The sequence below is a fragment of the Salvia splendens genome, chromosome 5 (genome assembly GCF_004379255.2).
Source record: "Salvia splendens isolate huo1 chromosome 5, SspV2, whole genome shotgun sequence".
NCBI classification, from domain to species: Eukaryota; Viridiplantae; Streptophyta; class Magnoliopsida; order Lamiales; family Lamiaceae; genus Salvia; species Salvia splendens.
In genome coordinates, this window is record NC_056036.1 from 34787406 (window position 1) to 34803188 (window position 15783).

Consider the following 15783-nt stretch of genomic DNA (forward strand, 5'->3'; position numbering starts at 1 on the left):
AAATATATTAATCTTTTTATCTTAAAACTTTGATTCATAACTAATTGTTAAAAATTAATGGTCAGTTGCTTTTTGACCTGATCTCAAACAGTAAGTTTTGATCCATGATTTATTGTAAAAAATTAACAATCACATTTTTAGAGGAAGAGCTAACATATTTCACAACGGACTAATTGGTTTTTCAATGTGTGAATTCTATGTATTGTGTGTGTTCAATTTAGAGGGGCCAACTATGCAATCATTTCAGCCGAGTAAAATTCAAATCACAGAGATTGATGGAGTATTTGAAACAAAAAACTTCAAAAAATAATTACTTATGATTAAAAACTACACATAGGACCCAAGGGCTATTCATGCACCAATGCCCTCCGATGTATAAATGTACAACTGAAGATCACACTTGCTATTCAGTTTCTTGCATCGAGAAATCATGATCTCACTTCAAACTCGCCTCCTTTTGTAAGAGCTCGAAAACCCTTATGAGGCCGAGAAAGTGGATTCTTTAGGTCCAACTTATCGATTTTTAAGCCGGAGAGAGCAACTCCCATGATCCTGAAACCAACTTTGAAAGTTGGAAATACATGAAGCCGGTCCATGCCTGATTCAAGCACTAAGGTACCAGACATGGAAGGAGCTTTATCTTTTGGCATCCGCCCGATCGTCCACGAGCATGTCTGCAGAAACAGAAGATGTCGAAATGCACCAACATTAGTAATCCAATACTATAAACCACTTCAAATGCCACACTAATGCAAAATTCAAATTCAACTGAATGGCAATATAACGAATCCGATAACTATGATGAAATTCATTATTGCTGCACTGGAAAATTCTATACCTTGTCAGCAAGAACATTCACGGATCCATAATTTGACGAAAGATCAGATGATTTGACACAAGGTGGTAGTTTGAACTGAACTGCAATATTATCAATTGACTTCCCAGGATCATTCCGAATTCCAACCAAAACACTTACACGACATGTCCCTGAATCTGAGGTGAATTGTGGCTTCACATAGATTGGAGTACTCTTCAACTTCTTTACCCTAAAAGATAACATGTATTTAAACTACGGTGAAGAAGCTGTACTGATATGCATGAGCACAATGAAACTCAGCAAACCTGTAACTCATGAGGGTAAATTGTCCATCAGGTGGCACAAAGGATAAAATCTGGTTAGCTTCCCATGGGCGAAGTCTAACACAAGGGTGAAATCTCACATCGTTAAAAATCAAAGGGTTCGCAAACGACAGAGTGAGATCCGGGAGACCTGATAAATTTGAATTTACTTCAACTTCACCATATATCTCGCATTTCACCAGATTCCCATCTCTAAGCAGAAGCAAGATGAGAAGGGGCGACAAATCAGAACATGATAAACTATACAGATAAAATACATTTGCCAATTGCTTGGGATGTCTAAACCAAGAACTACCAGAAAACATAATTTTGAATTATGTTTGTCATTTTAGTCTTTTTAAAGATTCCAGCTAGTTTTCTATGAAACAGCCATTGCAATGGTGGTTTGTATTAGAAGATGAAAAGACGAAGATTCCATATCCACAAATACCAGGCATTTGAATCTGGATTTAGTCCTTTTGTTCTATCATCTATGAATACCCATCTATGCATACCGGACTACCAGAGCAAAGTTGACCAGAGTAGTGTAGAAAGAGAGAAAGGAAAACTGAAAAACCAGGGAGAACAAAACTGAAGAGCACAAACATGTGATGTTAGACCATGAGATGGAGCAGAGTTTTTAAGTAATAAAATGTCAGAAATCAATAAAAGAAAGGTAAATGCAAGACAAGTTTCTATGTTTATCCAAGCACCTGTTTATAGTGGCATCCATTTCTTCCACAAGATCAACATAAACTTCATTCGTGGCATGCTTAAGGTCTGTCTTTCTCCATGGAACACAAGAAGCAGTTGCCCCGGGAAGTGTATTGCTCACATTGGAGGTGCTACCAGTGACAACACTCAAAACCTTACTAACAATGTTTGGAGGAGCTATCATTTCCCTCAGGATATTAGGTTCTGTTGTTAGAGGGAAGCCATTGTCTATCATCTCATCTAGCAGCTGCATAGCAATTATTTGTGTCAGCTTTGGATTCTACAATAGCTTAGAAGTATATAAAACTAATTATAGATACAAAAAAATCTCCATAAGTTGAAAAATGATGTTTATTTAGAAACAAGAAAAGAACTGCTCATATAGGTAAATGGTTTTTTATGAATGTTTGTCCCCTTTATCTATTGTCTGACCAGAGCCAATGACACTACTGTAAAAAATTGTGACTAGTCACTAGCCATTTAAGAACTCAAAGAAATAAATGCTCCTCCATAGTAACACATACTGAATTTATTTAAATTCAAGAACAATCCCAGAAAAAACATTGCAAAAGATTCTTCAAAATGTTTCCTGTCTCATCACAGAATGACCCAATTTGTAACCCATATCAATAAGACCAACCAGATAGACAAATGAATATGCATAGGCCAAATTAGTAAGTATAACCCTGATATGGAGTGATAAGTGGAAGCACTGTAAGCATTTGCCAATATCTCAACATACAAAACATATGGTAAGATTGACATGATAAATAATTAAGAAACAATAGGAACAAGATAAAATAAATAAATAAAAGACAAATACTCCTCCTAAAACTAAGAAGCCATCCTCCGAAAAGGCCACGCAAAAACTAAACTTTATTTCTCGACACTTCAAAAGTAGGGAACAAACCCTATTTTGGCCATTTTATCAATATTGGGGAGAAAAATGGGCAAGGGTGTTGCTCCAGTTTTCAGTGGGTGCAAAGCTCAGCCCATATCTTGGCGAGGCAGCCTGGATGGCATGTTCATAGTATGCAACTGGTGGTGGAGGGGCGTTTGGTGCGGTCGGCAGCAGGTGAGGGGGCATTTGGTGGGTGGTAGGTTGGTTAATTAATGAACCAACCAATTGCCCAATCAATTAATTCTGAGTGAACTTGCCAGCCAAACAGCAACATCAAATCTGATACGAATTTAATCCTCTATTAAGTCCACCATCACTCTATCCCATACTATATCTCACTATTATTTTATCTAACCAACTGAACGGGCCCAAATCAATAAGAGTATCATGTAAAGATCCATTTGACACCTCTTTATAAAAGACTAATCAGAATTAAAGATAAAATTCTTGACTTATTGCCTTGTCATAGTTATAATCCTTAAACCTGGCATAATACTAGTATGAGAAATAAGAATTAAGTGTATGGTAGGATTCATGACAAATAAAAAAAGCAAGTAATTGACATAACGCGCTGGATTGGTATCGCAGAAATAAAGGGCCAACAAGGGAGTATCATTTTTACCAAAAATATAACCAGCCAGGAAAATCATATATACCTCATAAACAATAACAAAGTTATCCTTAATCACGTCTTCATTCAAGCCATCCAAATAATTTGAAAGAACATCAGCGACCCTGCAAAGGAACTAGAAATCAAACTGTCAACTGTTAAATAAGTAATTACATCTGCCCAGTCTATATTTAAATCCATACAATATCATATGGTGTGGTGGTATGGAAAAGAAAGGAATAAAATAATCATTATGAATGTTAAATGCAGAAACACTGGCATTTGATTATTTTGACATATGTGTTCTGTTTCTACAGTGCATGCTTCCATGCGTGAAATGTGAATACATTCTCAATATTAACATTTGAAACTCTTTGTGGCATGATCAGCATCAAACAATTATGCTATCACAGTTATAATAGATAAATAATAACAAAATGCGCATCGTCATATGTAAAATATACTCTCTTGTTGCATCAATGATTCTAGTATCATTCTTTATAATGGTTGTGGCATGTAAAATAGGTTAAGTTCATTTTATTATGAATATGAGTATCAAAGAAGAAACTATGCAGACAGTGGCATAAAAATACAGAGCATTCATCCAACTAGGGGTGTCGAAACGGGTATCCGTAGGGTACCCGCACCCGATTTCAGCCACAATGGCTGTCCCGATACCCGTCCCGCACTGAGTCGGGTATAACCCGATACCCGAGCCGGGTTACCCGCACCCGATGCCGCGGGTACCCGACCCTGACATGTTTTTTTTTTAAATCATATTTTTGTTCTTATTTGTACATTTCATACATATGCATTGATTCTTGTTTAACACTTTAACTACTAAAACAATCTGCAACATGGCAAAAATCGTGTTACTACATTTGTCAAGCAACGGCAATATGGCAAAGCATATACAGTATATAAGTTTATCACTTTCAAGTAGGAGCAGAATTGCAAAAATCAGATGTGGGTATCTATCTCTAACCTTTACTTCACAAATCACAATTCCTTCCCAAATTTTTTTGAAATCAATACAGAAAGTAAAATAGAATTCAAGAATTGGTACAGTGGAGACGTAGAGACGTTAGATGTAGAGTAGAAGAGAGGGGAAAAAGAAGAAGAAAAAAAACCCTAACTAAAAGTTAAAACAAGCTTAATACTAAAAAATAAGTACCCCATTGTATTAAAATTAAAAATTAAAAAATACTAGTAATAAAAATATCGGGTATCTCGGGACTAACGGGTATACCCGGTCGGGTTTCGGGTATACCCGATACCCGCAAAACCCAAAATATGAATACCCGATCCCGCCCCGTTTTCCGTTTCCGTTGGGTAGCGGGTACCCGATACCCGGCAGGTATCGGGTCGGGTTGGGAATTACCCGTTACCCGCTATCCGTTTCGACACCCCTACATCCAACTACTGATTTCACATGATGAATTCTGTGGCTACATTGAGATTTTTATTTTTTTTAACAACATATATATTTATTCGGCCTAAGCCATGCATTTGCTATTCAAGCCACAAAAAGATAGTGAAGTTTTTACAGGTGAGGTATCCTTTCTCAATTGCCTACACATTATTTTTTTAACCTTCTCTGTGAAGACTACCTGAGTCACAGTCTTTGTTGTCTTGTTCATTCATAAATTCTCAAAGCATCTGTAGACAAACACCGAAAGTCTAACAATTCTTGAAGAAAAAATGTCGATTCCATTTTCTTTGAGTAGTATATACTATATAGTTGATTGCTGATAAGTCTCAACAGAGAAGCAAACAAAACAAACAGTTCAAAAAATTGCACCTCAAATCAGGAATATGGATAGTTACTGCCTACAATTACATCTGCTCATCTCTTCTATATTATGCCAAAACAAAATAACACGTCGGCAACTCATTAATACTTCAAGGAACTTACATTGAAAATCCACAGTTCACTTTGGAGAACTGAAAGCGATGACTATAGTTAAATAAAAGAACTAGGACCGACGTTACCCACCTCAATTGCCATCAAAGGTGGCATCTCAACTTGGGTGCACGCCAAGAAGGTGATCCCCTCACGAACCACTTGAAACAGGTAGTGGGTGGGTGAAGCAATAACAGGTACAAGCTATTTTATCACAAGGGAAAGAAAATCATACACAGAAAATGCCAAATACTCAAATAGGCATAAAAAACATAAAAAATTGATATCCGTGCATAATCAATTCGAATCACAATTATAGTTGCTGGGGATACCTTCAAAGATTCACCTTGAGTAAGTATTTGGTCCCAGAACCAATCGCATATGGCGCGGTCAACCCGGTGACCAGTAAGCTGTTTCTCAAGCAACACTTCCCTGAAATTTCAGATCATTTCTGAATCGTCAGCCAATTTTCTTTTTCGATTCCGTAAATTCAATTACTGAAGAAAATTCCCATTAAGAAATCCAAGCATTCCTATTTGAAGCACAACTGATGTACTATCTCTCTTCACTGCAAAAACAGCTAGAGCCAATCCAAATCCTAGAACAGCCTACTATTTTGTTACCCAGTTGCAACAGAAATTGTATCCAGGAATTTTATGTTTTGGTCCCATCAACAATTTATCAAAGCTGAAAATATCCAGGTCTAATAAAATATGTAAACCCTTAAATACAGTAATTTTCAACAATTTATTACCATTCAATCTAATAACCATTTTAACAATATATTTCTGCTAGCAGGAAATGATTTTCAATTCTGACAGCTGAATATGTAAACCCTTAAATCTGAATATACCAAGGATTGAAATTTACATTTACCAGCAACAATTTCTTGACGCATATATCATGAAAATAGTTGGGGTGGGGATTTGAGATCATACCCGGAATCTGATAGAAGAAATATACACTGCAACATGCTTTCTCGATTTTGTTCCCAAATTGTGTAGAGGCTTCTCTGTTCCACATGTGTAGAGTATAAACAAAAATGACAAAGTTTAACTTCAATTCATTGAAATGAATCACTTAAGCTATTAAATTGGATTGTTTATTAAACAAATCAAGTTAGGGACGAGCATTCAGATTATTACATATTTAATTAAATACCTAAAATTCAAATTTAAAAATCCAAAAATTTTATGAATCTATCGAACAAAAAATTAGAACTATATTATAGTTTATATTTGCTGAAATCTCAAATAAAATATTACTCCTATTAGTTATATTTGACCCCAAAATCCAAATAACTCACAATTAGTTTGATTCGTTTATGTTAATTTTTATGTATTAAAAAACGTGATTGAATATAAAGTAGGGGTTAATTTTAGATATCACAAAATACCGGGGTCAATCTACGATTACCAAAAAATCGAAGTTCAGCACTCAGTTACCAAGATGGGAATGGAGGTCAGTATTTCTGAATTTGTATAACTGGAATAAACATAAGCAGACGCCCATCCACCACACCATAGAAAATTTCCCAAGGGTCGGAATTCAAGGAGATCTTGCAATCGTAAATCCCCAAAGCATGGATCTTCATCCAGTAAGTTGATTTCTTCCCCATTGTTCAGTCGTTTCTCAATTATTCAATTATTATGTAAAAATTTCCCTTGTCGGGACATGGATGATGAATGTTGTAATTCTCTTACGACTAATTAAACCTATTATATTGTAGCATGGATCGGTAAATTTAACTTATTTTTAATCTGCATTTCTTGTTCGCGGTAAGTTTCACTCCTGCCATTGGCAAGATCACCAATCCAATTTGGTTGATTTCAGAGGGTTTCCGTTCTAATACTTTGATGCGTTGGAAATCATGGTGTGTGGGTCTCGAGTCGGTGAAATGGCTGATTGACTTGGAAATACAAAGCGATCTTCATATGTTCATTGATTTGGGAGGCTTCAGATATCTGAAACTATCTGATGAAATTAATATGTTTCAGTGTCATGCAAAGCTATATTAACAGATTTATAGGAAATTTAGTTTATTCCATCCCCATCTCTTTTTGAAAAATGACCCATTGAGCTTTAGTATGATGGGTTTACATTTGTTAATTGCCAGCAATCAGCATTATGTCATAGGTATATATCTCTTTGAAACTCGCATTAGCTAGAGTCAACTTAAGAAACCTAACCAAATAACTTTTTTTTCTACTTCGCTGATCTTTAGGTAGCTTAACTAACTAAATCCAATGTCCACGACTCCCCTAATCTCCGTTAATTAACAGAGATTCATTTTGAAGTGCTTTTGTAATTTAATGGTTTGCAGGGGATTTTTTTTGCTTCATAAGTTGGAGCCTAAAGTTTTAAAAATCTGCTACGTAACCTTCTACTGTTTTAGTGTCTTTTAGGTAAAGAAGCATGATGTTTATCACTTTAATTTGTATTCAGATTTACAATAGCTCTTAGATTCCTGTCTGATTGAGTGCATCTGTGTACCTCATTTATCTTTCTCTGTTGATAATCGTGGGGTGGAAGATAATATGTTGGAGCCATGTAACCTTGTTGAAGATTCAGTGGTTAAGTGTTTTAGAGACACTGGTTATTCAAGAAAGGATAGTGAAATTTGTCAATTTGTGTGAGGTTCAGTTTTGAAATCTTACTCTAAGGCTATAATGGTTGTTGAGTTTAATTAGTCAATTTACTAGTGAACAGAGAAAATATTGTCTTTCTAGTTAATGTCACATTGCCACTGAAGGAATATTGAAACTTAAGCTTGTTGTCCAATACCATTCACTTAGCTTAACATTTGCTGAGAATATATGGAATCCTTAATTTCATTATCTTATTTGTCTTTGAGGAATGTGAATTAATCGATTCTTATCTTTCTATGCTCCCTACAACCACAAGTTTTCAGATTTTGTATTGTTATTTCAACCGCTTTTTGTTCAAGAATCTCTTGTATTAATTGTATTCCTTCTATTTTAGTGAAATAAGAACTACTTATATTCCATTCCATCTTGACTGAAAAATGCTATGGTAGCCTTTAAAATGCTTTGCATATCTATAATTCCTTTTGCATCCTTAAAGTGAAGGATTTGGAGATTGTTACGATGTTTGATGTACCCTTTTGTTTTCATGTATAAGTTCATCAATTTCTACAATTTGTTGGTTGCACATTCCACTATTTCTACAATTCTACAAAGTGGTACATTGAACTATAGGGCAGAAATTGTAGTCGATCTAAATGGAAAAGTTTAATCTGGTCCACTATGAGCATCATGATTTCATGAATTTAGATAAAAATATATAGAATGAAAATATTTTTTATCTACTCCACACTTGTATTCTTTCCACACTAATTTCTGACTCTTTTCTTTTTCTGCAGCCTCAAGGGGAGAATTATGCTCATCCACAAATATGCTTCTTCCATGTGCTTTTCAAGGTTTATTGCACTTTACCTATCTGACTTTTCAGTTTGGTCATAGTCTTGTGTTTTGCTTTTGAATTTGTCAATATTCTAACGCCACGAAAGTGATATCTTTCTAGGGGACTGCCTTGGCATTTTATATTCTTTCAGCTCTATTTGTGAATAATTTTGTCGTCATATTCGTGATCACCGTACTTCTAGCTGCACTTGATTTTTGGGTTGTCAAGAATGTAAGTGGACGCATCTTAGTGGGCCTCAGGTGGTGGAATGAAATCAATGACGATGGTGAGAGTGTGTGGAAATTTGAATGCCTTGACCAAGAGGTGAGGATCTATTGCCACTTTAATGCATCTTATCTGTTCTACTCTGCCATAACCATGTTTACTCATCATTTTCATTTTATTCAGTCAATGGCTCGAATGAACAAGAAGGATTCATGGCTGTTCTGGTGGACCTTATACCTTACGGTAAATAAAGAATCTTGATTTAAGATACCATACGGATATTATCTTTAGTTCAATTGGAAAGGAAAGGATAATGGTAGATAGATGATGTTCAAAAGGTTAGGCAAATGAGGAGTTGCATATGAATGATGGTGTGCGTTATTGTTGAATTATTAATTCTTTCGCAGCAATCATGTAGGAGTATTTTATTTTTGCATGTAAAGCCTTCTCCATTTGATGTCATCAGATCTTCCTTGAGCTATTTATTTTTCTAATTAATTAATTTTTTTTATTTTCTCACCAGGCTGTTGTATGGATCTTTTTTGCCATATTCTCTCTGATTAGGTTCCAAGCTGATTATCTTCTTGTTGTTGGCGTGTGCTTGACGCTTAGCATTGCTAATATCATCGGCTTCAGTAAATGTCGGAAAGGTTCGTTTACTATGGATGTTTATCCCAAGTGTCGGATTTTACAAATTCTACTCAAGTCTCAACTGTTTTTACTTGTTTTTCTGTATTGATGCTCATATTTTCCTGCTTAGTGCATAAATTTCTTTGACTGCTGCTGCTGGTTTTCTGTAGTGATTGATGCTCATACTTATTGTTGAATGTTGTTACTTATGGTAGCCTCCTGGATTCTGTTTTTTACTGTAGTGAATTATTCATGCAAATTAGAGTCCTCACTTTTAACCTAGGAAGTAAAAATAGTCATCTGATTATTTTCGTCCTTGATGTAACTGTATGTGGTTCAATTTTTCTTCCAGATGCTAAGAAGCAGCTTCAGGCATTTGCTTCCCAGACCATTGCTTCTCGTTTCCAATCCACCATTCAGTCAGCATTTAGTGTTGTTTGAGTTGCTTAACTCATTGAGAGGAACACGCGCAAGCTGCTGTCGAGCAGATTTTATTTTCCTATAGTGTAAATGAAAATTTAGAAGAGTTGCTCATATACATTCATGTAGACAGAAGAAGGTGCATGTCTATGTACCATTTTTTGATATCTAAAGATGGTTGTAATACGTAAAAAAATTCCTTGTTTATTAGGAAGGGGGTTTTATCATTTGTTCTCATTGTGTGTGATTACTGAATGTGGTTTAATTTTCAAGAATTTTTTTAATGATCATCAATATAAAGGATCGAGAGGATATTTGATTAAAGAAACATCAAGCAAGCAAGATGCACTTAATAACTTTTGTGGGATTCGTGGAATATTCTAAGGTATTCTTTAAAATTTCGTATTTCATGTATCCAAACACAAGCTTAACATGGTATATATTCTGAACAAAAAAATATTTATTCAATGTTTAGATGAAATTAAACTTTAAGGACAAAATTGTCTAAACACATTAGCAACCCAGTGGCCAGTGTAAAGGTTTCGATGTATTAGGAAAATATGGATATAATGAAGGTTGTGGTGAGAGTGTGACCTTGTCTTATCCCTATTGTAAGAATCACACGCTCTCAAATGATAACTCCATAAAATGTTAATTTCCCATTTCAGTTTTTCTCTCAACGAACTAACTGATCACGGTGGTGGTGGTGGTGGTTGATATTCAATATGGCAAGTCTGGTGGTGGTGCAGCACAGACAACCGTCTTCCACCGTCCTCTCATCTTCTCTCTCAGACTTCAACGGCGCCAGACTTACTTCCTCACTCCAGGTATTCCCAACACACAGATGTGCAGAAAATCAGCAAAATACACTTTACTACTATTATTGAATTCCATACAACTGTCTTGGCTTTTGAAGCAAATGATGCCTCAACTCAATGCAAGAAAAAAAAAAGTAGTATATGATCATGATTCATGCACGAAGCTTCAAATCTTTTTAGTGTGCAATCTAATCAAGATTTGGGTGCAGTTGAGGAGGAAAGTATGGCAGCCGAAAGGAGCATTACGCGTTAGTGCATCGAGTGCCAAGAAAATCCTTATAATGGGAGGCACTCGATTCATCGGCATATTCTTGTCCAGACTCCTCGTCAAAGAAGGCCACCAGGTTCACTCATTCTCCCCTGCTGCTGATTCTGTGTTGATGTTGTTCCTTGCCTTTGAAAACCCGAAACACCGAATGGCAGGTCACACTTTTCACTAGAGGGAAAGCTCCAATTGCTCAACAATTGCCTGGTGAATCTGAGGCTGAATTTTCTGATTTCTCCTCCAAGGTATGCTAGCTTCCACCTGATACGAACGCACAGGGTAATATAAGTTTCTTCAATTTTTGTGGTTCGTGTAGATCTTACACTTGAAGGGAGACAGACAAGATTTTGATTTTGTCAAGACCAGTCTTGCTGCAGAAGGATTTGATGTTGTATATGATATCAATGGTGTGTGTCAATCAATATATCTCTAACTTGTTTCATTTTCGTGTTGTAAAAAAGTTTCCCTCACATTTCTTGGCATTGTGGAATAGGGCGTGAGGCAGTTGAAGTTGAACCTATACTTGATGCTCTGCCAAATCTTGAACAGTTAGGATCTTTACCACTTGGATTGTATTGCACAATTCTATTGCTTTCTTTTTCTGAGTTGTGTGTGTGTTTTTACAGGTACATTTACTGCTCATCAGCAGGAGTTTACCTCAAAACTGATTATCCTCCACATTATGAGGTCAGCATTTATCTTGTTTAGAATCAAAATCACTTGCATACATATATCGGCATCTGATCTTCACGCTTCATTGAAGGTCGATGCAGTTGATCCGAAGAGCAGACACAAGGGCAAGCTCGAGACAGAGAGCTTGCTAGCATCAAGAGATGTGAACTGGACTTCTATAAGGCCAGTCTACATCTACGGGCCGCTGAACTACAACCCTGTTGAGGAATGGTTCTTCCACCGGCTGAAAGAAGGCCGGCCCATCCCCGTCCCCAACTCAGGCATACAGATCACACAGCTTGGTCATGTCAAGGTATCTCACTCGTAACACCATCTCCACTTCCCTATAATCTTGCCACTACTACTCAAGACACAACTTCATTCTCTTGTATCCAAACTTTCAGGACCTCGCCACGGCCTTCATCAAGGTGCTTGGCAATCCGAAAGCAAGCAAGGAAGTGTTCAACATCTCTGGAGATAAATATGTCACCTTTGATGGTCTAGCAAGAGCATGTGCTAAGGTAAATCCTCACAAAATGCACTTCCAAAAAAAAAGGTAAATCCTCACAGCTTGTAATAGCTTACTAAACACATAAAAAAATTGACAGGCTGGTGGCTTCCCTGAGCCCGAGATTGTTCATTACAACCCCAAAGAGTTCGATTTTGGCAAGAAGAAGGCCTTCCCTTTCCGAGACCAGGTACTGGAACGAGCAATGCGTTAGTATTTTTTTGCATTGCAAAGATTGCTTAGATGTTGTGTTTGAATGCAGCATTTCTTCGCCTCGATTGACAAGGCAAAGAGCTTACTGGGATGGACGCCGGAGTTTGATCTTGTGGCAGGCCTTACAGACTCCTACAACCTAGACTTTGGCAGAGGGACATTCAGGAAAGCAGCTGATTTCTCAACTGATGACATTATCCTGGGCAAGTCTCTTGTTACTCAGTCCTAGAACAATAATATAGCTTCATTTGTTGTTATTGCACAATCCAATGTAATACACTAGTTCCTTAATGATTATTAACAAAGGCCCTAACATCACGAACAAGAAATTGAAACTCACGCAATTCTTGAAAAGAATAGAAACCATGAAAGGCATTTGGGTACTCAACCAATTCCACTTGCTGAGCCACTGAGCATAACTTCTCTATCGATCTTGCAACAAATCATCCCCTTCCACCACCACCAACGCCCTCGGAAACTCCACGCTCTCCAAATCACCCTCACCGCCGCCGCATGGTCCCGGTCAGCCCCCACCGGCAGGAACATCCTCCACATCAGCATGGGCCCATTCGCCAGCCTCACATCCGACTCCGTCCGTCCTCCCCTCCAAAGAACGGCTGCACCGCCACCTTATCAAGCACGTGCCTTTCGCTCTCACTCCCTGCCCTGACCGCCACGTGGTGCGCTATATTCCCGCCAGGAAGCAGCGCTGCAAATCGATGCTTGGCGGCAGGACTTCATTGTTGAGGAAGCGGAGGGCGTCGAAGGCGTCGTGGTACTGGGAGGGGCACCTGTGCTCGGGGGCGACGGCGGCGGCGAGGGAGAGGCAGAGGTCGTGGCAGGGCTTGGAGTCGGGGGAGAAGAAGGAGAAGCCGCCGCCGTGGAAGTAGACAAGGAGGGGGAGTCTTTGGGAGTGGGAGGGTACGAAGAGGCGGAACCAGAGGTCGCGGGAGGGGTCGACGGAGATGTCGGAGAAGGAGACAGGGGAGGCCGGGATTTTGGGGTCGAGGAGGCGGCGGTTTATGGTTCCGTCGGAGCGGTAGAACAGGAATGAGCCGATGAAGAATTTGAGCCTCATCATGAGTGGGCGGGTGAGGGTTCTACTCCTATGGTTATTATCATCTTCATCGCCCATGCTTGCTGATGATTTTCTGTTTTCACCTCTGCAAATACTGCATTTATAATGGTTAGTTATACCTAAACAATTAAATACTCCTAACGGAAAACGAGGAACCTAACCAATAGTATCATAAAAATAATGTAAATTTAGAATGAACCATGAGTCCATGATGCATGTTTGTGATAATTTATAAAAATAAATTGAGGTAGATGTATAAACTAAAGTTTTAATTGAATCGTACTCTTTTATTTGTTAATATTATTTCTCTTTTGTAGTCTCTAACATTTTGTTACTTATTTTTATTTTTATCGGCCGCTAAAAAGTTGGCATTTTTCACTGTTATTATATTTATAGATTATTCAAAGAATCGACGATTGCTTGCGCATTCCCCACTTGAAAATTTTCTAATATGTATCCCGAACTCAGATTATGACCTTTGGGTGGCAAAACTTGTCAGAAACAAAAGGACTTAATTAGAGAAGAAGACAAAAATTCAGTTCTGGAGAGAACTGAAAAACTCGTTCAATCTGAGAGAGGAACGATTGAAATGATTGAATTATTTTTTTTAACTTGTCTTCTGTCTAATCTCATTTATATAGAGTTATGATAGGTCAGATTAGTGATCCATGGAAGTTGGACTTGGTCAAACCGGTTGGAGTTATACTTAAAATTGAGCCTCAATTTAATACAAGTCCAACATAATATTATTATCAGTCACTACAGTAAAATAATATTGACTGCCCGTCCAATCCCAAATTATGAGTAATCCGGACTTTACCTCTTTAATTTATTATTTCTCGTGTTTAAGATATAAATATCTATTAATTAATTTAAGTCAGCTATTTGACTTTAATTAATTAATATCTTATTCCAAGAGTTGTCTAGTTCAAAATCTTTATTTATTATTCAGGAATAAATTCCAACCGACCGAGTTTCTGAATAATAAAACCTTTTTCGAACACCTCTTGAGGATATTATCAAAATGGACTCACCTAACACACGATTCATTGGGATAACAATACTACAGACATTGATCACCACTACCCAAGATATCAGGTTCTTGGATTACGAAAAATCTGCACCATTTGATAAATCAAAGTAGTGCACAATCAATATCGTATGATCAATGTTATGTCAACAATGATTAATAAATAACAATCATTGAGACCTCGTCTTTCAGTAAATAGCAAAAAAGACTTATCTCAACTGTTAGATCCTTCAGTGTTATACCATACCAGTATCGTTTATTTCCTAAGTTAAGGAAACATACGGACTGACACTACAACCTTTACGATAGGTAGTTAAACTTTATCTAGGTTGTGAAATTTTATTTCTCTTCTACGAAGAACCGACTGTGTCATCTTCTGTGAACGTCCTTCACGACCAGTCTACTATGCAGAGGAGTTAGACTTGTTTGCTTCTTAACAATGATAATTAGTAGTAATATGGACCTTGCTATAATTAACTTCTAGAAGTAAAATTAATTGGGAATTAACTCCATGTCATTGAATATCCAACTCTTCCTATAATTAAAAACTGATAGCTAATGACTTTTTAGGTTTGGTATTTTAGTTTTTTTTTATATTTTATTTTGATATTCTATTACTCTTTATTTACTTATAATCAATTAAATTTTATCTTACAGTTGTAGGTATAATTTATAATTGAATATAATTAGTTTTATAGACTTACTATAATTAGTCTCATCATCATATTTAAAGGAATTCCATTAAGAGCATCCACAATAGTGGTGGGAGTGAAGGCCGCCGTCCGTGCCAGCGGCGAGGACGAGGACCGCCGCCGCTGCGCTCGCGCCGTGCCAGCGAGCAGGCGACGTGGCGGCTTATGATTGGGCAACGGCATAGCCGTTGCCTTTGAATTATTTATTTTTTATTTTAAATTTTTTTTTAAATTATATAAAATGATTAAAAAAAATTTCCAAATCCAAAAAATATGGCCGTTTTTTTCCCGTTTTTTCTGATTTTTTTTTATTTTTTTTTATATTTTTTATATTTTTTTCCCCAAAATCATCTATAAATACACACATTCATCATCCATTTATCACATCTATTCATCTCTCATTCTTAATTCTCATACAAACTATCAACACATTCATCCCTCATTCAAAACCTCAAATGGATTTCACCCATATTATGGCGGAAGCTCAACAGCGAGGTCTCCCCCACGCCGAGGCGAGCATACGACGGTCGGCCAAAGAATCGAGACAAGGCACACAATGCGC

At 37.1% G+C, this 15783-nt stretch overlaps 3 protein-coding genes and 1 pseudogene across 4 annotated transcripts; 2 read left to right on the plus strand and 2 right to left on the minus strand.

Annotated features, from left to right (window-relative positions):
* Positions 1-216: 216 nt before the first annotated feature.
* LOC121802965 (AP-3 complex subunit mu-like) lies at positions 217-6538 on the minus strand. 2 transcript variants are annotated; one of them, XM_042202662.1, is made up of 8 exons: positions 6186-6538; positions 5594-5679; positions 5341-5451; positions 3391-3480; positions 1833-2080; positions 1123-1332; positions 839-1046; positions 217-674 (listed from the first exon to the last, which is right to left on the minus strand). In XM_042202662.1, exons 1-8 carry the CDS (start codon positions 6268-6270, stop codon positions 429-431), a joined length of 1284 nt encoding a protein of 427 aa, XP_042058596.1. In that variant the 5' UTR covers positions 6271-6538; the 3' UTR covers positions 217-428. The 2 variants fall into 2 exon arrangements, with proteins under 2 accessions (XP_042058596.1, XP_042058597.1); XM_042202663.1 differs by having other exon boundaries at positions 5580-5679.
* Positions 6539-6686: 148 nt separating this feature from the next.
* On the plus strand, positions 6687-10172 carry LOC121805567 (Golgi apparatus membrane protein-like protein ECHIDNA). Its single transcript, XM_042205474.1, has 6 exons — positions 6687-6844; positions 8630-8686; positions 8791-8994; positions 9079-9138; positions 9419-9545; positions 9878-10172. Exons 1-6 carry the CDS (start codon positions 6830-6832, stop codon positions 9964-9966), a joined length of 552 nt encoding a protein of 183 aa, XP_042061408.1. The 5' UTR covers positions 6687-6829; the 3' UTR covers positions 9967-10172.
* Positions 10173-10611: 439 nt separating this feature from the next.
* LOC121805733 (chloroplast stem-loop binding protein of 41 kDa b, chloroplastic-like) lies at positions 10612-12746 on the plus strand. Its single transcript, XM_042205711.1, has 10 exons — positions 10612-10772; positions 10973-11107; positions 11187-11273; positions 11345-11435; positions 11522-11576; positions 11655-11715; positions 11792-12013; positions 12105-12221; positions 12309-12398; positions 12471-12746. The coding sequence occupies exons 1-10, from the start codon at positions 10671-10673 to the stop codon at positions 12648-12650; spliced, it is 1140 nt and encodes a 379-aa protein (XP_042061645.1). The 5' UTR covers positions 10612-10670; the 3' UTR covers positions 12651-12746.
* Positions 12673-13782, minus strand: LOC121805734 (annotated as a pseudogene).
* Between the last annotated feature and the right edge of the window lie 2001 nt (positions 13783-15783).